The following is a 27,549-nucleotide window of genomic DNA, read 5'->3' on the forward strand; positions in this document are numbered from 1 at the left end:
AAATGTGTGTGGTGCAGGATGAGTCATTAGTATGTTTCAAAGCTAATAGACATGGACACAAAGCCAAAAAATTCAGTTTCAAACAGAAATACGAGATTGACATTGCTTGTTTTTAAAACTTTCCAGTGAACCTCTTCGGCTTTTATTATAATTGCGTTATTGTACTCCAGTGTTTCCTTTTGTTTTTATGCACTCAGGGATGAGTCAAAATTCATTTTCATGCTCTCAGGCCCTGCAGTAGTCTCACTCTCGGTGCTGAGTCAGGTCTCTCTGGTTAAGGAACGCTCTTAACTTCAGCTCTGTAATAATTTCTCTTCTGTATCATGGCTGCTGATAGTCTCAGAATGCTCGCTCTCACAGATGTGCTCATGCTTTATTCATATGTTGCAATCAGAATGGTTTTGTTGCAGAATATGATTCAAGTGAGTAATTCCAAACATGGCACTGCCACTGAGGTGATCAGTCACTCCTAAATCTCACCACAGTCTTGATGTGTCTAATATTCCCACAAACAATACAAAGTTGAACCCGGAACCCAAAATTGCTTTTCTCCAAGCTTATATAATACTCCGATACATTTTTAACAATAAAATCTCAATCTTTCAGGTTTGTTCCGTGAGTTTGGTGGAGCACGGTGCGTGCACAACATTGTGAAATATCATCAGTGTCGTGAGCACGCTCTGATGATCATTCAGCAGCTGGTGCTGTCGCCATCTGGAGATGATGACATGGGCACTCTGCTTGGCCTTATGCACTCCGCACCGTCAACAGAACTACAGCTCAAAACTGATATTCTGCGGGTGAGGCACATTCATTACTCTCAGAAGAAATAAGTGTGCACATGCAGCCCAAGTTGGTTACAGGTGCAGGTGACAATGGAGCAAATGTGAGACAAAATATCCACACATTGAATTTAATGTTCCAAAATGTTATTGAACAACTGCAGTGTTTTTGCCAAATGGTCAGATGGAGACCTACTGATCAAAATGTCTCTGTTTGGTAAATAACATTTTGGTGCATTGATATTATATGTTATTATATTATATATATTGAGCATATGAGATATTATTTTGCATATATTTACCTTTTCCCCTACATTCATAAATCTAGCTCATGGTATTCACTTAAATCACTTTTTGTTGTTTAACCACCATATTTGTGTAAATGAACTACGTTCAAAAGTTTGGAGTCTGTACATTTTTTTTATGTTTTGAAACATTCTCAAAAAATATTCTCTTATGCTTACCAAGGCTGCAAACATACAGTAAAAATAGTACCTGTTTTTCTGTTTTAATATATTTTAGAATTAAATTTTATGCTGAAATGAAAGCATTTACTTTTTCAGGTTTTTTTTATGAATAGAAAGTTCAAAAGATCAGCGTTTAATCAAAATAGTAAATCCATAATGTTACTAAATATTTCTGTCACTTTTTATCTGTTTAATGCATCCTTGCTGAATAAAATATGATTTCTTTAAAATATTTTTTTTACTGAACTTTTAGTTCTTTTAATAGTAGTGTAGTGAGGATCACCTTGTTGCACACTTAACTTCATCCTTATGATTTAAATTTGAACTCGCTTGACAAACTTTATTGTTTCTCATTAGGCTTTGCTGGCTGTGCTGCGCGAGAGCCACCGTACACGCACCGTCTTCCGCAAGGTGGGCGGCTTTGTGTACGTGACCTCACTGTTGGTTGCCATGGAGCGTTCTCTCTGTTCTCCACCTGTCAGCGGCTGGGAGAAGGTCAACCAGAACAAAGTCTTCGAACTTCTACACACCGTATTCTGCACTCTAACAGCAGCCATGCGTTATGAACCTGCCAACTCGCACTTCTTTCGCACTGAGATCCAGTACGAGAAGCTGGCCGATGCAGTGCGACTTTTGGGATGTTTTTCTGATGCTAAGAAAGTTGGTCTAGCAGCTGTCTTCCCCTCAAATGCCCAACCATTCCAGCGGTTACTGGAGGATGAGATCATACCTGCAGAAAACGTGTGTCCCACACTCAAGCACTGCAGCAAGCTCTTCATTTACCTGTACAAGATGGCCACCGACTCATTTGACAGGTGTGTATAAATGGTAGTTGTCTTTTCTTAATAGATGTGATTATATCAGTAACATGGCTGAAAAAAGAAAATGAAATCACTCAAGGGAGCAGTTAATTGTTTTATTGAGAAATTTTAAAAGGACTTTAGTGAGGATGGGCATTTCGAGTGATTCAGTCGAGAATTTTTTGCACATAAAAATACTTTTAAAATATTAAGGGCCTGATTTACGAACTTGTGCAAACCCTCTTTTAGCCCAAAAAAACTACTGTCAGGATTTACTAAAGGCAGTAAAACATTTGCGCTGAATAGCACCAGACGCTACTTTTGCGCTGCACTTGGTAGATTGCGTTGGTCATTAGGGAAATTATCCAGCTGAGTCCGTCTTCTTTCATTTGCGCGTCGTCAGTAGATGGCATGCAGAACTTTCCACTTGCATCAATGTTTTTTTTGGAATTGTGCTCTCACATTAATTTGCCCTGTTTAGTAAATCTGGCCCTTATTGTTTATTTTTTAAATATAAGGTATTACATATCCGTGAGGTTTATATTTTGTTTTATTCACATACATTACACCACTAATAACGGTTTAAACTGCTTTTTCAATATAAAATAAATGAGCATAATGGTTTAAAAAAAATTAAAGCTACACTGTGTGATATTTTCCCCCATCTAGTGGTGAACTGGTATATGACCATCCAGTGAATTTTAGTTTCTGTTCCTCTCAATTCTGATTTCGTTTTAACTCCTACGGTGGCCGATTTAGTCCAAGATTAACATGGCTTCCAGTTCGACCTGGTCCACATTCGACACGGTGCCATCGAGTGTTAAAACGCGAAAGGCGAAGCTTGAATTTACGGGTATGTCCCTCTTTGGCTAATGTACTTTCAAGATGGAGGGGCAACATGGCGACCCGCATTCGAACCCCTCACCCGTATGTATTTTCAATGGCATATTATAAACTTACGAGAATACTTTACTTTATCACTTGAAAGAAGTAAATATACATTAATGAGCACATATATTTTTGTATTATATATATATATATAAGTGTTTTTAGCTAAGAATAAACTAAAAGTTACACAGTGTAGCTTTAACAACATTTTAAAATTAAAATAAACAAACAAGTTTAAAAAAGATAAAAACTAACCATCTAATTAAAAATTAAAAACACATTTGCGCTAACCCAGAGCTTAGATGAAAACTACTACGTAGACTTCCGCCATAGGGGTAATTAACATGTAATTAAAAATGTCTATTCTAAAGGCCAATTCACACTGCACCTACAGACACCGACCTACAGCAATAGACATTGTGTTACCTCTCTCAACGTTTGTTTGCGTTAATTGCCACTTGTTTTCAACGATTGAACATGTCGTGTTTGTCAGGTCGCATTTTTTTTCCATCAAAAAAAAAGTGTGATTCTAACAAGTACCACATATACAGATCAAATTCAGTTCTATTGGCACTTAGATGCACCTGAAAGCACTCAACATTTCCTTTCATCACGTCAACATCACATATCCTGAGCTGCACCCAACATATTTAGTAACATTAAGGGATTCAGCGTGAAACGTTTTTTTCATGTTTTTCTACAGCAAGCAAAGACAAAGGAAAAAGTTTGAATAGTTTGAATAATGTTTTACAACTTCTGTAGTTGATGCAGAACAAGGACTTGATTACTCATGCACATCCCTGATCTGCTGATAGTGTAGTTTCCTTTAATGCAGTGTTTCTCATCTGGTTTGGCCATGGGACCCACATTTCTTTCCCATGTTCATTAAACTGCTGCTCAATTTTTTTTCCCAAAAGTACAGTCCCACTTTACTTAACATACACATAAATTGGAAGAATATGACTAATACTGATGAATAAACAGTACAATGTAAGGCTGTTAAATAGCAGTCCCAAACTAGTGTTTGTTAATACAATAAAGTTGGTAGGCCTAAGTTGATATTAGCCACCAGTAATTTTTTAAATAACACAATGGGAAAATTAAGTGGCATTTTGGGGTTGCGAAAACAACAGTTACCATGGTAAATACACAATACATACATCAAACTGCTCCTGATGAATAGAATGAACATCATACCTGCATGCAAAATTGCAAATCATTCCCAACTAACATGCAAAGTACAAGTTACATAATTTATTGGTACTTTTTGGTCATTTCATGACTTCCTAATTGACAACGTGACTACAACGGTGCATGCTCGTAGTTTCTTTTGCGCATTATTTATTATGAAGTGATATACAGTGCGCGTTGAAGAGTGTGCAGTTGATGAGTGCACACTACGAGCACAGTATAATGGCTGACAGGACAAAAGTGAGCTTTTCTGAGGTGAGAGACTTTTTATTTCATAGCAAGTTACAAAAATAACGTTAGAATAATGACACACATAGCCTGACAACATCTCATCTGACCGCAGATACTTGTACATTTGTTGTTGTTTCTTTGACTGGACACTCACCCACTCTAAATGGTCTTGCCACTCACTTTTGGGTCGCGACCCACCAGTTGAGAAACACTGCATTAATGTATCTTTGTTGTTAGTCATGATATTCACATGCTATCTGAGTGCAGCTGTGCTTTGGGCTTGTTTTTATTTTTGTTAGATTTGCATGATCTGTAGTTCTTCTGAGTTCTATGTGCTGTGCCCTGAGCTGTATATTCAACAGGAACTAACGGCCTCCCTCTCTTGCTCTTTCTCATTTCTTTGTCTCTCATAACCTCTGGCATTGCCTGGCTGCACACGTGGGGTGTGTGTGGTATGGACCTGCTGTTTGTGTTTGTATGGCTGTGTGAACGTCTGGTCTGTCTTTATGTTGATTGTTTGGTCGTGACTCCGCGTGTCCGTGTGTTTGAATCGTTGTAGTCGTGCCGAACAGGTGCCCCCCTGCTTGACTCATGAGACCTCGCTGCCCTCTCCTTGGGGCACGCCAGCAATCGCCAGGAAGAGGTACTGCTTTCTGCCACCTCTTCCTTTTCTCCCTCTCTTTTTCTCTTCTGTTCTTGTCGACTGATCAGACCTTTTTTTCCCAGTCTGTTTCCCTCTCTTTTCCTTCCTTTGTTCACTTTCCTCTCACACCTTCCTTGGTTATTTTGTTTCTGTCCTTTAAAGGGATAGTAGTACCCCAAAATGAAAGTCATCATTTACTGTCATTGTTTACTGTAATGATGTAAAATAAACATTGTTACCATATCTGTGATTTGCCGATATAAGGTATTTTTCATTTGTCATATTGCACATAAATACACTACCATTCAAATGTCTAGGATAAGATTTGTAAAATGTTTTCTATTTGATTATATTTTAAAATGTAATTATTCCTGTGATGGTAAAGCTGAATATTCAGCATCATTACTCCAGTCTTCAGTGTCATGATCCTTCAAAAATCATATCTAATATGATGATTTGGTGCTGAAGAAACATTTATTCTTATTTTCAGTGTTGAAGGTAACACTTTACTACACTTTCTATAGTAATAATAGTATATTGTGCATAATTACAAGTAACTAAGCCTAAACATAACCCTATTAGTAAGCAAATGTAGTTAATTAATATTACTCAGTACTTTATGTAATTACACTATAACAATGTCAACATTTGAATGGTAGTGTAGGTTTTGATTACCTTTAACAGCATCTAAAGCACACTTAAAGTTCATCTTTAAAAACACTAATCATTTAAGAACGCCGTTAAATTGAATCTTTAGCAGATCTCAAAATTAATATTCATTTTTTTTATATTGTACATTATAATGTTGTGATGCCTAAATATAAGTGTTATTATTTTCAATTTATTTAGACAAAGGATTGTGTAGAATTTTAGTATTATACACTCATCTGAACAGATTTCACTAGAAATTGTCAATAAAAATAATGACGTAACTAATTTTTCATTTTTGGGTGAACTATCTATTCAGTTCTTACAAAGTGGTTTAACCAGACACCATATGACAACTTGACAAGTGATTATAATGTATCTCTTTCATGTATTTTTTTATTTCTAACAAGCCCCAACAAGCAACAAGACATTTAGTTGATCACATACATTTATGATAGCCCTGCTCTGCCCACCCTGAAATGTCATTCAAAATCTTGCTCCTCATAGCTGTTCATTAAACATATAATATGTTCTGATTGACTGTCATTGTGCTTTGCCGGGCTACATTTTTGTTTTCAATGTGAACAGACAAATTGCTTGTCGTAGGAAACTTACAGCATCACATCTGTTTAGGAGACTGTTATTCATCTTCTCCCTCTGATCAGAGTGATTGCCGTCTGCAATTTTCCCCTCACTTTTCTGCTCCTTGAATCATCTCCTTGACCATGTTTTCTTCTTCCTCTGCAACATCTCGTCTGCCGAGTTGAGCTACTTTGCTTACCCGTAAAGCTTTGCAGTTGCAAAAATCTTCCCTCCTCTGATAGTGCTGACAGTCATTTTTCTTTTCAAGCTCTCTGTGGGGAGTTGATTCATAAGTAATATTATATTGAATTTCAATGCTGTATTTAAGAGTGTTTAACTATGACCAAAAATCCTTCTTTAAAAAAAGCTAAGCTTTTTCAGCATTTTAGCTTTTATCTGGATAAAACTGCCAAGCCAAAATGTGTAAGTGAATTACACTTTTCAGACCCTGACATTAAGTAATGAGACTAAGAAGAGCCATTAAGTGATCTTTTTCTTTCCCAATAGACATGGCTACCATGGCTCATCCAACTCTGCTCCTAGTAAAGCCCTAACGGACCTAAAGCTGAACTTGGGGAATCAGTTCCAGCACTCTTCAGACCCTGTAGTCATCCACCCTGGAGCAGTGCTGGCGATGATCGACCTCCTACCCTCTGTTTCTTCTGACACACAGCCTGAGGTAGGAGCTGCTTGTAGACATAGGCTCTGTCTCAAAACCTAGTGAGCTGACACATTGTTTGGTGTCTTCATGGGAATGCCTAATGCAAATTATTAATGTTGGCATGTAGCTAAGGAGAGATAATAATGTGTTGCTGAGCTTGTCAGCATAAAATATGGTCATATTTTTTGCTGTATCCATGATGCTACCTCAAAATTGTTTGTACAATTCAAAAGTTTAGGGTCAGTGGTATTTAAAAAAAAAAAGAAATTAATATTCAATAATATTCAGTACTGAATCTTTTATTCAGCAAGGATGCATTAAATTGAACATAAGCGACTAAAGACAATTATTATTTCTATTTTAAATAAAAACTGAGCTTTTGATATTTTGAATCATTCTTTTGATCTTTCAAGAATCCATAATAAAACGCATCTTGGTTTTCACAAAAAACATTTAAGAGAACAACAATTGTGACCATCAAATCCAAATATAAGAATTATTTCTGAAGGATTGTGTGATACTGATGACTGGAGTAATGATGGATGACAGTTTTCCCTCACAGGAATAATTTACATACAAAATACACGTTAAAATACATTAAATTAACATTATTTCACAATATTACTGCTTTCACTGTGTTTTTAATCAAATAAATGCAGCCTTGGTGAGCATAAGAGATTTATTTTCAAAAATATTTTTAAAAATCATACAATCAAATTTTTTGTGATAATGTGGGATGAAGGCTTTGTATATGCAGCTTTGTTATACACTTTAAATGCCCAAGTAGTGTTTTTTTTTACTTTTCACCTACAGTAAATTGTCAAAATAAGCAGTATGTACTTGGATTTTGTATGAAACTTAAAGGCATTTTCCCGTTTTAGGTCTATCGAAAGCATTTTTGTCATGTTTGCAATTACCACAAAAACAAATCTAAGCTGCTCCCTGGAGAGGTGCAGAGTATCTAGAGGGTTGCATGCTTGCAATGGAAGAATGTGTGACAACACATTGGCTCAAATTCAAATTATATTCTGTGGGAATTGATAGCAAAAGTGGCATGCGGATGACATAAATGAATTTGTATGTAACCCAGAGCATTCCTTTAAGGGGTGTATCTTCTGAAATCAGGCCTAAAAGAAATTTGGTTTAAGTTCTTACTGGATATCAAATAACATTATTGTATCGGACACTTCTGCAGGGTTACATTGAGATTCTGATACACTGATGTTTTTGTTGTCCCTGTGATGCGGATTGTCCACAGAACCTACTTGACTATTGATAACATGCCATGTTTGGATTGTGCCACTGCAAGATGACTATCTGAACTAAGTGTACTATTAAGTACATCCTGCAGCTCACTTTACCCTTGCTCTGCTCCTTAGCATGCTCTGGACCTGCAGCTAGCTGTTGCTAACATTCTGCAGCTGTTGGTGCATTCAGAGAGGAACCAGCAGATCCTGTGTGAGGCAGGACTGCACTCACGCTTGCTTCAGCGCTGTAGCTGCGCTTTGGGAGATGAAGATCACCCACTCCACCCACCACTGCAGAGGATGTTTGAGCGACTGGCCTCCCAGGCCCTACAGCCGATGGTGCTCAGGTGAGTCTAAGTTTGCTCAGAAGATTTTTCTTCGATAGTGACTGGAAAATCTATAAAAATTAGTGCTGTCAGCGTTAAAGGGTTAGTTAGGCCCTCACTGCTTCTAGTACAATACAATACAGCATATACAGTACAGTATATGGGCCAGCTCTTTGTCAAGTACATCTCAAGGCCTCAGCCATGTTTATTTAAGTGATGAATATTTATGAATAGTATCTTAATGGAACATGTTTCTGCCCCCAGCCCTTTATTGATTGGTCTCCCACATGTGAGCTCTTTTAAACGTATTTTTGTTTATACAAAGACCAAATGAGTCGGTTTTAATTCTGTCTGCATGATTCGATCTTATCAAAGCTGCACGTTCGCATAGAAGGAAAATTATCAAATTTGACACATCTTAATATTATTCAAAGCTCTCCATGGGTCTTCTCCAAGTCAAACGGATTAGCGATTTCAATTTTCCGCATGGCTGGTCTAACGTGATGGAGGATGCAGGCTCACTTCACTACAAAATAAAAAACAAAACAGCAGTTCACTCCAGCTCATTTGAGGAATTAACCCGGCTTTGTATCTTGGTTTAAATGTCATGCAACATTCAGCTCTGGAAAAATCCTTCTGCAAAAAGATCTAATAATAACCATAATAATATTTACTTAAGTGGTTAATATGTATTGTTTATTAATATGTCCTGTTGTTGTTATTTAATATATCGTTAATTGCATTTATTTATTTGTAATATTTACAGTCGTTGTATTTCTTAATGTGTTGTGATTTATGCTGGAAGATCAGGCTGTTTATTGTGTGGGTTATGCTGTCTCTATAAAATGTTTTTATATATTTTCCAGGGAATTTTTGCGACTAGGGAATCCTCTGAATTGCGGTGCCTGGGACAAAAAGCTCCTGAAGCAGTACCGGGTCCACAAGCCGAGCTCCCTCAGCTATGAAGCTGAAATGCGAAGTAAGGAAAAAAGAATGCATAAAGACTACTAGAACTGTCAGTGTGCTTTTGTACCATCCCGTAAACAGTTTTTGTCAGTGTTATGTGGTCTTGTCTCTGTGGTTTCTCTGTGGGCCAGTGAAAGGAGGGACATTACTTCAGGCTTCACTGACTGTGGCCTTGGTGAAATGCCATCAATCACCATCAGAATCAAACAAAACATTCTCCTCTCGCTCTCCTCGACTCTGCCAGCCGAGAGACGTTCAATTGAACAGGGTTTTGCCGGAGATGAGTTCCCAGTTTCCCTAATTACTAGTGAAATAACTTTTCTCCAAGCTCTCGCCATGTCCAGCGAGTCCTTTTTTGAACTTGCTCATTTAAAGGTTTCCTGCTTGCTTAGTAGAAAGTATCTGAGGAATTCTGCTGTCGATCTAGGGTCCAGTGAAAGCGGATATTTTTGTTCATTATATCCAAAACAGATTATCTCAGAATGAGGTTATTTAAGAGAACTCTAATTTAAACAGAATGAAAAGATTTTACAGGACAGGAATTTTATCTGCTTTTAGTGTGTCAAATTTCCAACATTCAACACCCACATGTTTTTTTTATACCTTTAGCATTCCTGTTACACTGCTTCAATCTTCAAACAGCAACATTACGTGAATGTGAAATGGCATTTAGTGTTTATGGGAATTCTTGATAAGTTGTCTGAATGTTGTATATAAGGCACTTTCCACAAATAGGGCCTGAAACGAAATTATGTTTTTATTATTATTATTATTATTTTCAACTAATGGCTATTAAAATGAGAGAGGTGCTTAACAATTAGAACATTTTTATCGTCAACTTCAGGAGGTCAGAATAATTATTACCAGTGGTTTTATTGTCTGTTCAATTTATGATGTTATTATTTTGATTAGATTTTTTACAGCCCTGTAACCAAAGTTTGTGACATTCAGTGTTGGGGAAATAGTTTGCAACCCTGATTTTGTTAATTTCAATAAATAAATACATTCAAAGGAATATAAAGTAATATATAATATAATACATTTTTTATTATGTAATAATACAATTGCATTAAAATTAAATGGACAAAATTAAGAAACCACAATTTTTTTCAGGACAGACATTTAATGTGGTCGTTTTCATGCTATGTTAATGTTATTTAGTAGTTTATCAAACATATCTAGGAACAAGAAACATAGGATTTGTGCCTGCTAATGTTTCTTTAAAAAAAATAAAAAAACAGCACATTTTCCTGTGCCTAATAATGTGGTTGAGGTGAAGTATAAAATCCCTTACACTAACAGAAATAAGTGTTATCCATGTTACATCACAATCGACCATTAACTTATTCTAATCTTAAGTTAATAGTGTAATACTAAGTGAGCAGGAGAGTTTACGTGACCATTTGACCCTTTGCACCCTCAGACAGCATGACCCTGTCCATGGAGGGTTTTGGGCCGGATAGCGTGTTCACAATTAACGAGGACAATAGCCAGTACCGGATCAGTCGAAGTCTGGTGCGATCAGCTGAGGGCAGCACTGTGCCCCTCACCCGAGTCAAGTGCCTGGTCTCCATGACGACGCCCCATGACATACGTCTCCATGGATCCTCCGTCACGCCCGCCTTCGTGGAGTTCGACACGTCATTAGAGGGATTCGGGTAAGGCTCTCAGCGCTAGTCTAGCCTAGCCTATCTTTTGAAAATAAAGATTTGTTTGCGCAGTCAATGCTTGTAAGCAGACTCCCATTTAGCCATTTATTGGCTTCATTTCAGAATGTGTTTACCAGATATATGCGTCAATCAAACATTTATCTGGTGTTGTGCTTTTAAAAGCTTGACCTAGTTTAAAGCTCACAGAAAAACAGAGGCTTGAAATGCGCTTACATCTCCGAAAGTATCACAGTTCAAAGCGCAACAAAGAATCCACACTGAGCCTCCATCTGTTTCTGTTTAACATAATCCCATCAGGGTACGTGCTAAAAATGAAAATAACAGATCTTTAATATTTCATTTTTTTCATTAATTATGAAAGCACAGTGATCATCATTTGTCTTCTTTCCAAATTATTAGCTGCTTAAATGGGAGATTTATGTCTATGAAATAGGTCAACGGTTCTGTTTTTGCACCAAGCTCACATAATGGTGAGCCACATGCTTCAAGTAATATTAGTTGTGCACAGATTGAATTGTGCTAGTCTCCCAATGGCATTTCTATTGCTTGAACAATTGTGCAGCAGTTCTACCGACTTCAAAACCACAAATTCCCGTTAAACCTGCACCAACCTTAGACAAATCAAATGATGTATCTTTTATGTGTCTTAGCCAGGATCCTCTTGTATCTTTAAATACTTCCTCCTACATATGAATAGAACATGCAGCTTAGAATAATTGAAGATGTAAAAATCGCTTGTACTGGCCCACATTTCATCTAGTGGATGCTGAGAAAACACTGGCGCGCGCACACACGGCGCGGCGCGTTCCCCATCTGCCTTCATGAAAAATTCATGTAAACACGTTCTGTATTGGGCCGTGTAGACCAGCCTAATGGTGCTGCCACAGCTGGGATAAGAGCTTTTTGGGTTATAAGGGAGCACATGGGGAAGAGGAGATGGAGATTAACCCACCGTTCACACATATACAAAGACTTCTATTGTTATCTTTATCTCATTTAAATAAATCAATATTCAATCATGTCAATAATTATATTCATATTTTAATTTGTATTATAATTGTATTACTAAATACATTTTTTCCCAAATAAGGACATCTCCAAATGTGCCCAAAGAGAGGTTTTGTCATACGTAGCGAGCACATTTGTCCCCAAATTGAACCCTTCCTCACACACTTCCATGTCTGGTGGAGGTGTTAATGTTTCACTGTTTTTGGGTGGATGCTTGCATTGTTAGTGTGATATGGGACGCCACCATTTTTTCAATTTTAAAATGGCATATGAAGCTTCCCTTGTCAGGGGTAATTAGCCTCCAAAGAGACCCATTTAGCTGTTTTGAGTGATACTTGGTGGTTTTCTCTTTATTTTAATGAATGGCAGAATGTTTAATGAAGTAGGGAATGACAGGAATCTTCTATTGAGTCGCACCTATTTTCATAATTTGCTTCTCTGGCATTTATTAATATCTGCTGTTGTTTGACGTTTTATTAGTGGATGTTTGTAACAGATGTAATTCAATGCTGTCATGATGAGCACACTCTGTCATTGTTACATAAGGCATGACACCCACAAACGAACATCCAAATATCCTCTTTAATCCGAATGTGAAATATTCCCACGTTTTATGAGAGATGAGAATAAAATGTGTGAAATGTCTGAGCTGCTGGCAATCTTGAAATTCATTTGTATTATTTTCCATCTTCTCTCTCCAGCTGTTTGTTTTTGCCCAGTTTGGCCCCTCACAATGCACCGTCCAGCAATGCCAACACATCTGGAGTCAGTGACGGGGCGGTGGTCAGTGGCATGGGAAACGGTATGTGCTCATAAACACACTGGTCCTCCCCCTGTGATTTGCATAACAGCAGCCAACAGCTTCCCGCTCTTTGGAAATCTTTATTGAGATAAAGCGCAACATTTAAAGTATTTGTAGATTAAATTGATAAGGTATGCAGCAGGTGTTTATCCATTAAGGTAAGGATAATGTACAGGAAAGCAGGTCATTATCGCAATAGAAACCTTATCTTGGTAATTGGGATCCTAGAGCAGAGTAATGATCAGCTGATTGTACATCATCCCACTTATTACATGGCTACTTGCCAGATTAATGGATAGGTCATGTCTATGTATTTGAGTTTTATTATCTTACTTTCTGTATCCGTTACAATGTAGAAAACAAGTGGCTCAGCAACAAAGACAAAGATTGCAACAATATTACAATATTCATCTATATACACTCACCTAAAGGATTATTAGGAACACCTGTTCAATTTCTCATTAATGCAATTATCTAATCAACCAATCACATGGCAGTTGCTTCAATGCATTTAGGGGTGTGGTCCTGGTCAAGACAATCTCCTGAACTCCAAACTGAATGTCAGAATGGGAAAGAAAGGTGATTTAAGCAATTTTGAGCGTGGCATGGTTGTTGGTGCCAGACGGGCCGGTCTGAGTATTTCACAATCTGCTCAGTTACTGGGATTTTCACGCACAACCATTTCTAGGGTTTACAAAGAATGGTGTGAAAAGGGAAAAACATCCAGTATGCGGCAGTCCTGTGGACGAAAATGCCTTGTTGATGCTAGAGGTCAGAGGAGAATGGGCCGACTGATTCAAGCTGATAGAAGAGCAACTTTGACTGAAATAACCACTCGTTACAACCGAGGTATGCAGCAAAGCATTTGTGAAGCCACAACACGCACAACCTTGAGGCGAATGGGCTACAACAGCAGAAGACCCCACTGGGTACCACTCATCTCCACTACAAATAGGAAAAAGAGGCTACAATTTGCACAAGCTCACCAAAATTGGACAGTTGAAGACTGGAAAAATGTTGCCTGGTCTGCTGAGTCTCGATTTCTGTTGAAACATTCAGATGGTAGAGTCAGAATTTGGCGTAAACAGAATGAGAACATGGATCCATCATGACTTGTTACCACTGTGCAGGCTGGTGATGGTGGTGTAATGGTGTGGGGGATGTTTTCTTGGCACACTTTAGGCCCCTTAGTGCCAATTTTGCATCGTTTAAATGCCACGGCCTACCTGAGCATTGTTTCTGACCATGTCCATCCCTTTATGACCACCATGTACCCATCCTCTGATGGCTACTTCCAGCAGGATAATGCACCATGTCACAAAGCTCAAATTATTTCAAATTGGTTTCTTGAACATGACAATGAGTTCACTGTACTAAAATGGCCCCCACAGTCACCAGATCTCAACCCAATAGAGCATCTTTGGGATGTGGTGGAACGGGAGCTTCGTGCCCTGGATGTGTATCCAAATCTCCATCAACTGCAAGATGCTATCCTATCAATATGGGCCAACATTTCTAAAGAATGCTTTCAGCACCTTATTGAATCAATGCCACGTAGAATTAAGGCTGTTCTGAAGGCGAAAGGGGGTCAAACACAGTATTAGTATGGTGTTCCTAATAATCCTTTAGGTGAGTGTATATGTGCTGCTGAATATTTTTGTGGAAACTAAAATATATAAATTATTTTCCACACAAATGTTCAGCAGCACAACTGTTTACAACATTGATAAAATGCAGCTGTGTCATTGCAGGATTAAGTTAGAATGAATTTTAGAATATTCAATATAGTATAATTATTACTGCAGCCTGAGCTACAATGTTACATGTATTTATTTTAAATTATCTTTTTTTCTTGTTCCAGCAATGCTTGCTTTAACTTCTTAATTTTATATGTAAACTAAAATCAGCACCAATGTTTGGTGCCAATTAGCTATTCTAACCGGAGTTGATATAAGAAGGCCATGGGATGATATGAGAGAGATGAAAATAGCACCGGTATATTGCCATGGACAGTGGTGAAATTAGTGTTAATTTCGTCAGATATTTTCTAATTTAGTCTCAGTCTTAGTCCTGCGTCAAATGTGCTTTTTAGTTTTTATAATATTTAGTCAACCTTGTCCACTCAAGTTTTAGTCGACTAAATGTCTGAGCATTTTAGTCTAGTTTTCGTCAATGAAAACTGTCACATTTTCGTCAAGCTGCATTGATAATCCCGATTATTTTGCTCAAAATTATAATCACAACGATTGTTGTCATTTGAGAAATGTATTTTTATACTTTTATACATTTTCACCTATAAGCACAAATCAAGAGAATGTCGACCCATACGCATGGTTTGTTTTACCTCATCTAGTTTAATATTTATTATAGGATTCTCTAAAAATTTAAAACCGTGAAATTCCACATTACTTTAAAGTTTTTCTATTCAAATAACAGCAAAAAAGACTATTGTCACAGAGGTTGTCTATGTGCAGTTATTCAGCAAACACAATCGCAAATAGTCCATAGATCAATGCTTGGATTTATTACAGTTCATCACTGAGAAGTTTTGATGGCAGACTTAGTCGCGCAAACAACACAAGCTGCTCGTGAGTCATGACCGAACACAGACCGACCGAATGACACTTATTTAAGCAGAAAGAGAGAGAGAGCACATGAACAGTGTGCGCATGAACCAGGGTTGCCAGATTGCACATTTTAGGTAAAACACCAGATAGAATATGTGTTCTTTTAACACAAGTTTTATTTTTTAAACTACATTTTAGTCTCATCTTTTTTCGTCAACGATATTGCATGTTGATATAGTCACAGTTATCGTTTAAGGACGTTTGTGTCATCTCGTCTTCGTCTCTTCTTAGTCATGGAAAAAAGGCTCGTCAACGAACATTTTTTGTCATATTTTCGTTAAGGAAATTAACACTAGGTGAAATATACTTTATCAGTTGTTATGTGATTGACCAATCGGAATCGGAAATATTCCAAACAGCCGCAAAAATTAAGTTTTTGAGTTTACAAACGTGGGATGGCAAAGGGTGGTATAGCAGCTTGATAATTTTAGAAGCGTCTTGGCTCATGACAGGCGGGAGGTAGAGGGAACAGGAGCACAGCACTGTGACTGAATTTTTGCGAAGATGATGGAGTCTAGAGAAAGGAGGGAAACTTGACAGACCTTGACAGAAATTGTTTTTGTGCCTTTGCTCCTGTTCGAGTGCCACCGGCTCACAGCAGCCCTGAGTGGGCGTACAAGTGCCTATGTAGTATTAATGAGGTGATTCAGGGCTCGCTGCCTCTCCATCTCTCTCACTTCCTCCCTTTCTTTATTTTACCATCTCTCTTTCGTTCATCCTCCCTATTTCCTTTCCCTCATCTCTCTCTCTCTCTTTCTCTCTGTTCCTCTGTTGAATGTAAATGGATGATTTCAGTATTTATAGATAGACTCCTGCATCATATCCTCTGACCCATTTTCGTCGATGACATCATCATTTCTTCCTCGGAGAGTTTCATTCAGATCCCCTGCAGTCTAGTTCATTGTTCCTGTCTCTCTTTCAGGGGTTTCCTGGGTTTAGGGTACAAGCTGAAGTGGATTTAGAGTATCAAAAGTAGCTTAGGCTAAATTTTCAAGAATGTGCACTTGATGTAATAGATAATTATGCATTTGAATTAATAGATGAATGAATTATGTACATGATCATTAGTCCAGGATGATTTTATTCAGTGACAATGTTGGACCCCAAACCATATACAAAATGATTTGAACTTGAAAATAATTAATTAAAACATGAATTAATTCTGAAATGTATGTTAATTGTTACGCTGATAATCTACACCTACCGTTTAAAAGTTTGAAATCAATATGGTTTTTTTTTTAAAGAAATTAATAATTTTATTCAGCAAGGGTGCATTAAATTGCTAAAAAGTGATCGTTAAAAACAAAACAAAAAAAATGCTGTTCCTTTGAAACTTCGTATTCATTAAAGATTGCATTGGACAGCTGCTACTGTTATGAATCATTCTATATCAAAATGATGCAAAAAGAGAAAGTAGCTCATAATATTAAATATCCTAATTTTCATCTCTCCAGGCGAACGTTTCTTTCCACCCCCATCTGGCCTGAGCTACTCGACGTGGTTTTGCGTTGAGCGCTTCAGCACGCCACCCCAGACTCACCCTGTGCGTCTGCTCACGGTGGTGCGACGGGCCACCTCATCTGAGCAGCACTACGTGTGCCTGGCCATTGTGCTGTCTGCTAAGGACCGATCTCTCATTGTGTCCACCAAAGAAGAGCTGCTTCAGACCTACGGCAAGTGTTTCCTACAACTTCCTGTTCTAGCTCTTTAGTCAGCAAAGTTTTAATGATGTGAAATCATTTGTGAATCAGAGGACCATTTCAACCTTTGTCCCTCTGTACCCAGATTAAGGAAGCTTGAAAACCCCCCCCCAAAAAAAATTACAAACTTTTAAAATGTATATTTAATGCTGTTGTTTGTGAACACATTAAACAAATCATTAAAATAAATAATGTTGCTTGTGATGTCAGCACGCTTATGTTTTGTAGACACACTGTTGATAGACTATTAAGCCATTTTTATGCAGCATTTAAGAGCCTGTTCCTTCCGAAATGCAGAGGGAAAGTTCCTTTGTCTGTGGTTAGTGACGTGACATAATTTCCTCTCTCCCCATCGCAGTGGATGACTTCAGTGAGGAGTCCTCCTTCTATGAGATCCTGCCCTGCTGTGCTCGCTTCCGCTGTGCTGACCTCATCACCGAGGGACAGTGGCACCACCTGGTGTTGGTTATGAGCAAAGGAATGCTGAAGAACAGCATGGCGACTCTCTACATCGATGGCCAGATGGTCAGCACTGTCAAGGTGTGGCCCAGCTTCTGATGTGGACATGATGTGAATGTTGTTTTGACTATAGTAATGGAAAAGTAAAGCCATTACTTTGGCCTTATATTTTATGCACAAAGGTCAGATTTTAATTTCTCTTTAGCATAGCTCAAAACTGGTGTCAGATCTGAAATCTGGTGATTCCGCCTGCTTCATTAGTAGCTGAATCACCAGTTAAAACCAGTGTATGATGTCCAGTTTTTCTCAGGCCCTGTTTACACCTGGTATTAAAGGGACAGTTCACCCCAAAACTAAAATTCTGTCATTAATTACTCACCCTCATGTTGTTCCAAACCCGTGAGACCTTCGTTCATCTTCAGAACACAAATGAAGATATTTTTTATGAAATCTGAGAGCTCTCTGATCCCTCCATAGACAGCTATTTAATTACCACTTTCAAGGTCCAGAAAGGTAGTAAAGACATTGTTAAAATAGTCCATGTGACTCCAGTGGTTCAACCTCAATTTAATGAGTGCAAATGTGTGCAAAAACAAACAAAAATAATGACTTTATTCAACAATTTCGTTCTTGTCTGTGCCAGTCTCTTTTGTCCATTTTTAACCACTTCTGTCCTGATTTCTTCGAGTGGAGGGTCTATGGGTGGGTAAAAGTATGGCCTTTTTCTAGCCTGACGTTGTCATACTCAATTCTAGTCAGAATATAAGTCTGATACTGATTCATTGGGCCGTGATTATGGGGGCGTGTTTCAACCGAACCAGGAAAGACCTCAATTGGATAGACCTACAACCAATCAGAGCAACAGAGCGACGCATAACGTTAGTTATCAAATGTCAACAGAACAGACCCTTTTCACATTTCCGGGTTTCTCAGAGCGGAAGTCGTCATAGTTGGGTTAAATATTATAGCTATGAATGAGAAAATACATTAAAAAAAATTTTGTGTGCCCATTTGCTCAAATAGCAACAGAAAAACGCCACAATAGTGATTTCACAATTTTTAAAAAGAGGGAAAAAATAGAGTGAGATTGTTAAAATCTCAAAAGAGAGAAATATGTAAATTTTTACCATCACTCCCATAGACACTGTAGAAAAACCCTCACAGCAGCGGTAGCTTGTTTATTGTAATTTGATGCAAAAGTAATAAAATACAAAGTATTAGTGTTATAAATGTACATATATATAAAAAAAAAAATGCAAATACAAAAAACGTTGCTGGATTTACGATATTGATGACGATGCGTCATCACAGTCTGTAAAAAGGGTCTACTCAACTGCACACAGTGTTGGGTTTCAGCACAGGGTTTCCCGCGGACTGTTTTTCCATGTCCATGGGTGGAAGCGACCCCAATTATGTGATATTTAGACCCAGGAATGCGAATATTAGCAGGCAACCCTGTCAACCCTCGTTTACACCAGGGGTGCCCAACCCTGCTCCTGGAGAGCTACCCCCCTGCAGATTTTAGCTCCAACCTCAATCAAACACACCTGAACTAGCTAATCATGGTGTTCAGGGTGCTAGATAAGTACCGACAGGTGTGTTGGAGCAGGGTTGGAACTGAAATCTGCATGACGGTGGCTCTCCAGGAGCAGGGTTGGACACCCCTGGTGTAAACGATCTTTGCCGTTGTTGTAAAAAGAATTTAAGGATACACAGAGTAGGTTACTTACCAACACGATCATAATTTTTGAGAGAAATAGTAAAGGTGAATGCATATATGAACAAGTTCTCCGTTTAGGATTAGAACAAATTCAACCCAAGCCCTCTTTGGTGACGTGGATGATTACGTTACTGTTGATAATCTGTCCATCATCGTCTAAAGCCCACCCTGACAATTTGATTGGTCCGAACAGCTCCTGTTCGGGCATAGTTGCTCCACAACGGATCAAGTCCAGACCGAACTGCCCGACCTCAAATTTTGTGGGCGGGGCTAAGTTCGGCCGGCATCCATGCTAGGTTTTTTCAGGTCTTTGGACGAAATAAGCTCTCATAATAAGAGAACATTGTGCTTGGTACGTTTTTCATCTTTAAACAAATTTGGGTCTTCAGCCGACAAGCCTTTAAATCCCATCTGGCTAGCGTGCTTCCAATAATGTTTACACGTTAGGTCAGTATGTGGAGAGTAGGTGGTCTTTTGTGGCTGTTCAAACACATTTGACCACATAAGCGCCTACACTAGGAAAGCAATCCGGTCAAATGCATTTTCAACTACCTCTGGAAGTGGTCGAAAGTGAACAAGCTCAGAACATTTTAGACCCAGTTTACACTTGTATTTAGCGTCATCCACTTGTGATCCGATCGGCAAGTGTATGATGCCTAGTGTTTTAAAATCTGTTCGGATTTTAAAAGACATTAGTGTATTCCGGGGTTTAAATTACTTGGATCACTCCGCTTAACTTATCTTTGTCTTAACTTGCACTTGTGCTTGTCTTTGTAGCTGCACTACGTTCACAATGCTCCTGGCGGCTCTGCATCCACAAACCCACCTGTGGTGAGCACGGTGTACAGCTACATTGGCACGCCACCGGCCCAGCGCCAGCTCTCCACTCTTGTCTGGCGACTGGGGCCCACTCACTTTCTGGAGGAGGTGCTGCCTGCTGCCAGTGTAGCTGCCATCTATGAGCTGGGACCCAATTATGTAGGCAGTTTCCAAGCTGTTTACCTGCCGTGTAAGTACCTGTTATATCACACTAGGTGGATAACTAGAGACTAAAAGATGCATAATCTTAGAAGTAGATGTTTATTGTAAATGAATGGGTGTTGTACTTTTGAAATGTTTAATCTTTTGTCTGTTATCTAGCAAAATGCCGGTATTTGCTTCTGTAGTTGCTTGGTGTGGCTTATGATAGTGAAAGGGTTTCCTCTCATATCTCCAGGTAAAGACTCAAAGACTGAGGCTGTGCCGCCCTGTCCTGTTGCATTGGTCCCTGAAGAGAAGGTCTCCTTCAGTCTCTTTGCTCACTCTGTATCGAGTCTCACTGTGGCCAAGATAAGAAAGGTCTACAACAAACTGGACAGCAAAGCCATTGCCAAACAGGTAAGCAGTCTCACCCTCTTCCTGCATCTTCATGCTAAAATGAGATATATATATATATATATATATATATATATATATATATATATATATATATATATATATATATATATATATATATATATATATATATATATATATATATATATATATATATATATATATATATATATTAATACAATAATTAATAATTATTCAATTATTTAATCAATGGTTAATAAATATGTAATAATGTAATGAATTAAAACAATTAAATGAATTATACTAAAGTGCCCATTTTGTATTACATTTTATATTTTGACAACTACCAAATAATCATGGCCATAAGCAAGCATATAATATATATTATTTATATATATACATTTTTTTTTTCTAAATGTAATTCATTCTTGCAATTTTCAGCATCATTACTCCAGTCTTGATTCTTCAGAAATCATTCTAATATGCTGATATGGTGCTCAAAAAACATTTCAACTTGTGTGGAAAATCGGCAGAGCTTTTTGTGGTAAACAGCAGACTTATAGACTTATAGTTTCTTTAGTTAGCCAAAATATTTATTAAATAAACATGCAAGGGGTTCAGAATGTGTAGAACTTTTTGTAGGACGAGTGTTCCAATTCTGCAGAAATTGCCCCTCAGTAATTATTTGAATTATCCTTTTTGGAAAGCTGCTCAGTTATTATTTCCATCTCCTTTCAGCTTGGGGTTTCCTCTCATGAAAGTGCCACACCAGTCAAGCTCGTCCATAATGCAGTGGGCCATCTCAACGGACCGGCTAGGACCATTGGATCTGCGGTCATCGGTTACCTGGGTGAGTGTGTGTGTGCTGTTTTCATTAGGACAGTGGAGATCTGTGAGGATTTTTGCAGAATAAAACATTTGAAAAGTTCATAAATGGAAAATGGAGAGGCACAGCACAGCTTCTCCAATAAACCAGCCCTTTCTCTCAGTGTTCATGTATTTATAGCTGCAATCTTGTTCCATGTAGGTGTGCGTGCCTTCGTAACCAAACCAGTGGCCACCAACCTCCAGTACATCGGAGGAGCAGCTGCCATTCTGGGCCTGGTTGCCATGGCATCCGACGTAGAGGGTCTCTATGCTGCAGTAAAAGCGTTAGTTTGTGTTGTCAAGAGCAACCCGCTAGCTAGCAAGGAGATGGAGCGTATCAAAGGCTACCAGGTGGGCTGCAATAACAATTACTCATTGAACTTTGAACTGAGAATGTCCTCTGTTCTCTGTAGCTGTAGCTGTAGCTGTAGGATGTTATGAGCCAATGAGGTGGCAAATTAAATGCTAACAGTGAGCCTGGGCTGTTGTGACCGCTGACAGCCAACTGATGTGATAAGTGGGGGTTCGTAAGGGTGGAGCATGCTGGGATGTGCTGGTTTAAGCATAACAGATGGTGCATTGTTTTATTTCTCTGCTGCTTTAATGGGGTCTGTATAGAGAATGCAATGTTTCATAGAGCTAATGTTGATTGTGGTGTCACTGTGTAAGGAAAATGAATGCCTAAAATTTTGGATGGCAGTCTGTTTTAAACTGATCGGTTCACCGAATCCTGAAATGAGTAGACTAAGGAAAATATAGCAGATCATTGTTTTGCATAGATAGACCTTCTGTTTTTTTCTGTCAGCTTTAGATCATTGCCTGAAAGATCTTCTTTAACTGAGTGTCTTCTGTTATGTTATAGCTGTTGGCCATGTTGCTGAAGAAGAAAAGACCTCTGTTGAACAGCCATATCTTGCACTTGACCTTCTCCCTGGTTGGAACTGTCGATAGTGGCCACGAGACCTCTATCATCCCGAACTCCACAGCCTTCCAGGACCTGCTGTGTGATTTTGAGGTGCGAAGCTCACATGAGGACCCATGAGGATTTTTTTTAAGTTACTCACATCCAGCAGATAAACAAAGAAAGACTGACCTCTTTTAAACATCCAGTCAAGATCTATAAATATCCCAGACTGACATGATCAGTGACCTTGTTAAAAATGTAACTACAGGCACGTTTCTATTGTTTCTGGCATAAAAAATCCAACAGTTTTGCTGTTGCAACATAGTTTCAGTGGGCCTGGTTACACCTGTGGCCAGTTGCATAAACAAAGCTGTTAAGACTGTGCCTTGAGAACTACTCTGACCAACTAGGAATAAGTTAGGGCTAATCAGTTCTTCTTTTTGGATTTAAATTAGACCAGCCTACCTTTTTGTGTAAGTGATTTAAAACGGTTATGACCAGTCTTGAAGAAAAAAATTCAATCACTTCAAGCGTATTCTCATGTGATTTAGCTGTTGTGAAAAGCCATCCAAAATGCTTTCGAGACCGATTTAAATCACTTCAGGGGGTGGTTTGAGACTCATTCCAGATGAAACTGGACAAGTGTAAATGCATTTGTGACCCTGAACCACAAAACCAGTCATAAGTCGCACGGGTATATTTGTGGCAATACATTGTATGGGTCAAAATTATCGATTTATTTTTCTTTTATGCCAAAAATCATTAGGATGTTAAGTAAAGATCACGTTCCATGAAGATATTTTGTAAATGTCCTACTTTAAATATGTCAAAAATGTATTATTAGTGGTAATATACATTGCTAAGGACTACATTTGGACAAATTTAAAGGTAATTTTCTTAATATTTAGATTTTTTTGCACCCTCGGACTCCAGATTTTCAAATATCTTGGCCAAATGTCCACTGCAAATGAGTAGCCTGTCTCTTCAGCAAGCCAATGCACAATCTGCTGCAAATGAAAGTTTGGCATTGCATCCTGAAGCTCAAAACACAATCGTTTTCATTAAAAAATGGCGTTAATAAACTTACCAGTGCTGATGCTGCTTTCTCTTCCTCTTCAGTCTTTGATCTTGAAATTAGCGGATGATAAATAAAATGCAGCTCATATCTGTTGTTTTCGTTTACGTGAACTCTGTTAAATGTGCAGTATAGCTTGGGAATTGATGATCGGATTTATATTGTTTTGCAGAGACACATTTATGTGGCCAAGTGTAAATGGAACTGTTAAGAAAATCGGATTAGCTATCAGATCAGTAAAAATGCATGAAGTGACCAGTTGTAATAGTTCTGAAACTTTTCTGTTTCTTTTCTTTTTATGATATCCACGTTTTTTTTTTTTAAATAAATGTGTGTTCTTTCAGGTTTGGCTTCATGCTCCCTATGAACTGCACCTCTCTCTCTTCGAGCACTTCATTGAACTTCTGACTGAATCCAGGTACTCAATCTGCACTTCACCATTCCTTACTGAATCCTTCATTCAGGGCAATTGATTGAAACCTTTCTGCAATATAATGGTATTTTTTTTTAGCTCTCTTTACTTTTAAGCCCTATTGAAGGTTGAAAGTGCACATTAACCATTAGCATTATGATTGAGACCCAGAAGCAGTTACAGTTATAACTACATATGCTCTTATGCTCACCAAGGCTGCAATTATTTGAGCAAAATTTAAGTGATCTAAATTCATGGAAATGAATTATACTACTATCAATAACACCGTGTTTAATTGTTTCTGTTCTCAGTGAAGCTGCTAAGAATGGCAAACTATTGCGGGAGTTCCAGCTGATCCCCAAACTGCTTCTTACTCTAAGGGATCAGTCTCTGTCTCAGCCCACCATCGCTGCCATCGGCAATGTCCTCAGTCTCCTGCTGCAGGGCTTCCCCAACTCATATGACCTGCTCAGGTATACACAGAGATGCAGGCACTTTTAAATGTATGCTGTCTAATCCACAGAAAAGAGAAGGCTGAATCTGAATCAAAATTGACACAATCAGATCCGTTTGATTTTAACAATAATAAATAAATAAAAAACTAAACTATTTGTTCATTATTTGTTTATGGCTAAGGTTTGGGCAGTTCATCTCTTCAACATTACCAACATTTGCGGTCTGTGAGAAGTTTGTCATTATGGAGAACACCAATGAGGAGAAGATCGATAGAGGTTGGCTATCTTTTTTGTATCAAAGAAGCATTTTATCTTAACATCTCAGACCCTTTCAAACCCAGAAGCATTATTTTGGTCAAAATCAAATTTGTGTGAAAAAAATCTTGGATGGAAAATGAAAAATCTGCATGGGGATGTTTCACCCTTAAACAAAATTCCCAATCACGCAGATACCAATTGAAATGACTGGAATTCAATTTGCCTTCACCTCTTCTTCCTGGGTGTTTGTCCAGGGGCTGATGATGAGTTTGGAGGCCTCCTGTCGTCCAACTTAATTCTTCTGCGGAACAGACTGCTGGATATCCTGCTCAAAACAGCTCTTCAGCTGCAAAGAGAAGAGCACTGTTAATGCACAGTGAGTGATGCCCTTTATTAAATCATGGGTGGATTATTAGACTTCAGAGAGCTGCACGGCATTTTACAGCATCTGTAACATTGTTACCTGAGTCTGCTGGTTTAGGGATGATATCTGGGATTGGATACAGATGGAACTGGACACTTCAGATATGTGTCCAAAATGATTTAGTTTGGCCCAAGTGCTTTTATTGCTTAAAAGTGCACTTAGTGTATGTTCTTTGTGTATGAAAAAATTGCAGAACACAGCATTTAATTGTAAATGAAGCCTGTTGACTTAAAAAATTATAACATAAATTTGTAAGTTTGGCCTTCATATTGATCACCCCTACCCCTAAATTTTCCTTTCTGCTACTCCCACAGGGCATGTGATGAGCTTGTGCGCACCTTGGGTTTTGATTGGGTGCTGATGTTTATGGAAGAACACATTCACTCCAGTACGGTGACAGCAGCTCTCTTGATCTTGGTGGTGTTGCTGAGTAACCAATCCATCCTGTGCCGGTTTAAAGAGGGCCTGACTGGAGGAGGGTGGCTGGACCACACCGACTCTGTGCTCACTAATAAGATCGGCACTGTTCTGGGTGAGCAGGAGACCTATATAATCATATTTGATGATTATATAGATGGTAAAAAACAACTGTCATTATACAGTAATGGTATTTGATAACAATAATTATAAGAACAATACTATAGTATTATAACATCATAACATTTCCTTTGCTCGTATCTCCTTTCAGGTTTTAATGTGGGCCGCAATGCAGGGGGCAGGTCGACGGTTCGTGAAATCAACCGAGATGCCTGCCATTTCCCAGGATTCCCCGTGATGCAAACTCTGTTGCCCAAACACACCAACGTTCCAGAGATCTACTTCATGCTCATGGCCCTCTTCCTCCAGCAGCCAATCACAGAGCTGCCTGACAGCCTGCAGGTACATGTCAGTATGCAAACCTTTTTTTCCCTACTAATCAAACTTAATGTCTTCACTCTCTGTGTGTGTTTGTGAACAGTGTTTCCTTTTTTGACAAAAGCACATTGTGACCTATTTTCTTTTATCATTAATGACCTAGACATATTGCAGAATCTGAAATAATTTCACAACATATTATTTCTTTGTTTTAAAATCCAAAACATGTTTTAAAAACAAATTTAACCTCAGACCTTTGGATCACACTGTATTTTAAGGTGACTTGCTCAATGTAAACTATACTAGTGTTCAAAATTCAAATAGTTTTCACTTTATCATCCATTCAATCATGCATGCTTTATATAAATGTTAACCATCTGCACTTGTTTCCTCTGTGTTAGAGCATTGTAGTGTCACCACTTTTATTTTATAACAATAATTATCGAGGTGTACCCATCTTCTCACACAGTTTGACCTGGACTCTATCTGGGCATTTATATTTGGCGTCCCAGCCTCCAGCGCTACAGTGGTGGGCTCCATTCACAACATGTGCACTGAAGCAGCGTTCCTGCTCCTGGCCATGCTGCGCAGCATGCTCAACCTGGTGAGTCTCCAAACAGTGTTGGATGTAACTAGTTACTAAGTAATTAGTAACTGTAATTTAATTACTGTTCCCTTGAAAAAATAAAGTAAGGGATTACTCTTATTTTTTTTCTGTAATTGAATTACGGTTACTTCTGATGCAATGAACTAAATACTGTGTATAGACTGTAGAACAATTATATATAATACAATAGTGGAATTAACCTCATCATTTAAAGGCTAAATTTAAAATGCATGTTTTTATGTATCCTTCTCACATTTGTAATACTTTGGTCAGGTAATAAGAATAATTTATGTAGTTTTATATTATTTATTTGAATGAATTAAAAGAGTCGTTTCATGTCTATCCTTGAATCACTTAACTAGTCGAGGATTATAGGATTATTGGATGATATAGGATTTAGAAAGTAATTAGTAATAAGTTATTAAATACTTTTTGGAGAGAGTAATTTGTAGTAATCTAATTATTACACTATTAAAGATGTAATTAGTAACTAGTAATTAATTACTTTTTTAGAGTAACTTACCCAACACTGTCTCCAACTGTTGCTATTGTGATGATTGTTGCGGTTTTCAGTTGGTCAAAGGTTTTATACTACAACTGATTAACAATTCTGTATGAATTGGGAAATTAGTGACAAAAGGAAAAAATGAAAGGAAATTGTACTTTTTTTTTTTTTTTTACATGTTTTTTGATATTTCTCTTTATTTAACCTGCCCTGCAGCCTTGGCAGTCAGAGGAGGAGGGTTCCTGGCTGAGAGAATATCCCATCACTCTCATGCAGTTTTTCCGTTACCTCTATCACAACATCGCAGATCTGGCACCCATGTGGCACAGCCCGGACTTCCTGTGTACACTTGCTGCTACAGTTTTCCCCTTCAATATACGGCCCTACTCTGAGATGGTATGCTATTGAGTTTTGTCATTGTAACTGGTTTTCGG

The 27,549-nt window shown here is 38.2% G+C and overlaps 1 protein-coding gene across 1 annotated transcript in view; it reads left to right on the forward strand.

The window, feature by feature from the left end:
• Positions 1-27,549, forward strand: part of wdfy3 (WD repeat and FYVE domain containing 3) — an 89,283-nt gene that overhangs the window by 37,508 nt on the left and 24,226 nt on the right. The window contains 23 exon segments of the mRNA XM_079815135.1: positions 607-800; positions 1,607-2,064; positions 6,740-6,911; positions 8,273-8,487; positions 9,333-9,445; positions 10,856-11,090; positions 12,812-12,912; positions 16,994-17,212; positions 17,598-17,779; positions 20,196-20,427; positions 20,635-20,795; positions 21,492-21,603; positions 21,781-21,971; positions 22,483-22,635; positions 23,944-24,017; positions 24,323-24,484; positions 24,648-24,742; positions 24,979-25,061; positions 25,063-25,100; positions 25,463-25,680; positions 25,837-26,033; positions 26,473-26,607; positions 27,332-27,511. Coding sequence (XP_079671261.1) covers positions 607-800; positions 1,607-2,064; positions 6,740-6,911; positions 8,273-8,487; positions 9,333-9,445; positions 10,856-11,090; positions 12,812-12,912; positions 16,994-17,212; positions 17,598-17,779; positions 20,196-20,427; positions 20,635-20,795; positions 21,492-21,603; positions 21,781-21,971; positions 22,483-22,635; positions 23,944-24,017; positions 24,323-24,484; positions 24,648-24,742; positions 24,979-25,061; positions 25,063-25,100; positions 25,463-25,680; positions 25,837-26,033; positions 26,473-26,607; positions 27,332-27,511 — 3,920 coding nt within the window.

Source organism: Gobio gobio (assembly GCF_949357685.1).
Source record: "Gobio gobio genome assembly, chromosome: 4".
NCBI classification, from domain to species: Eukaryota; Metazoa; Chordata; class Actinopteri; order Cypriniformes; family Gobionidae; genus Gobio; species Gobio gobio.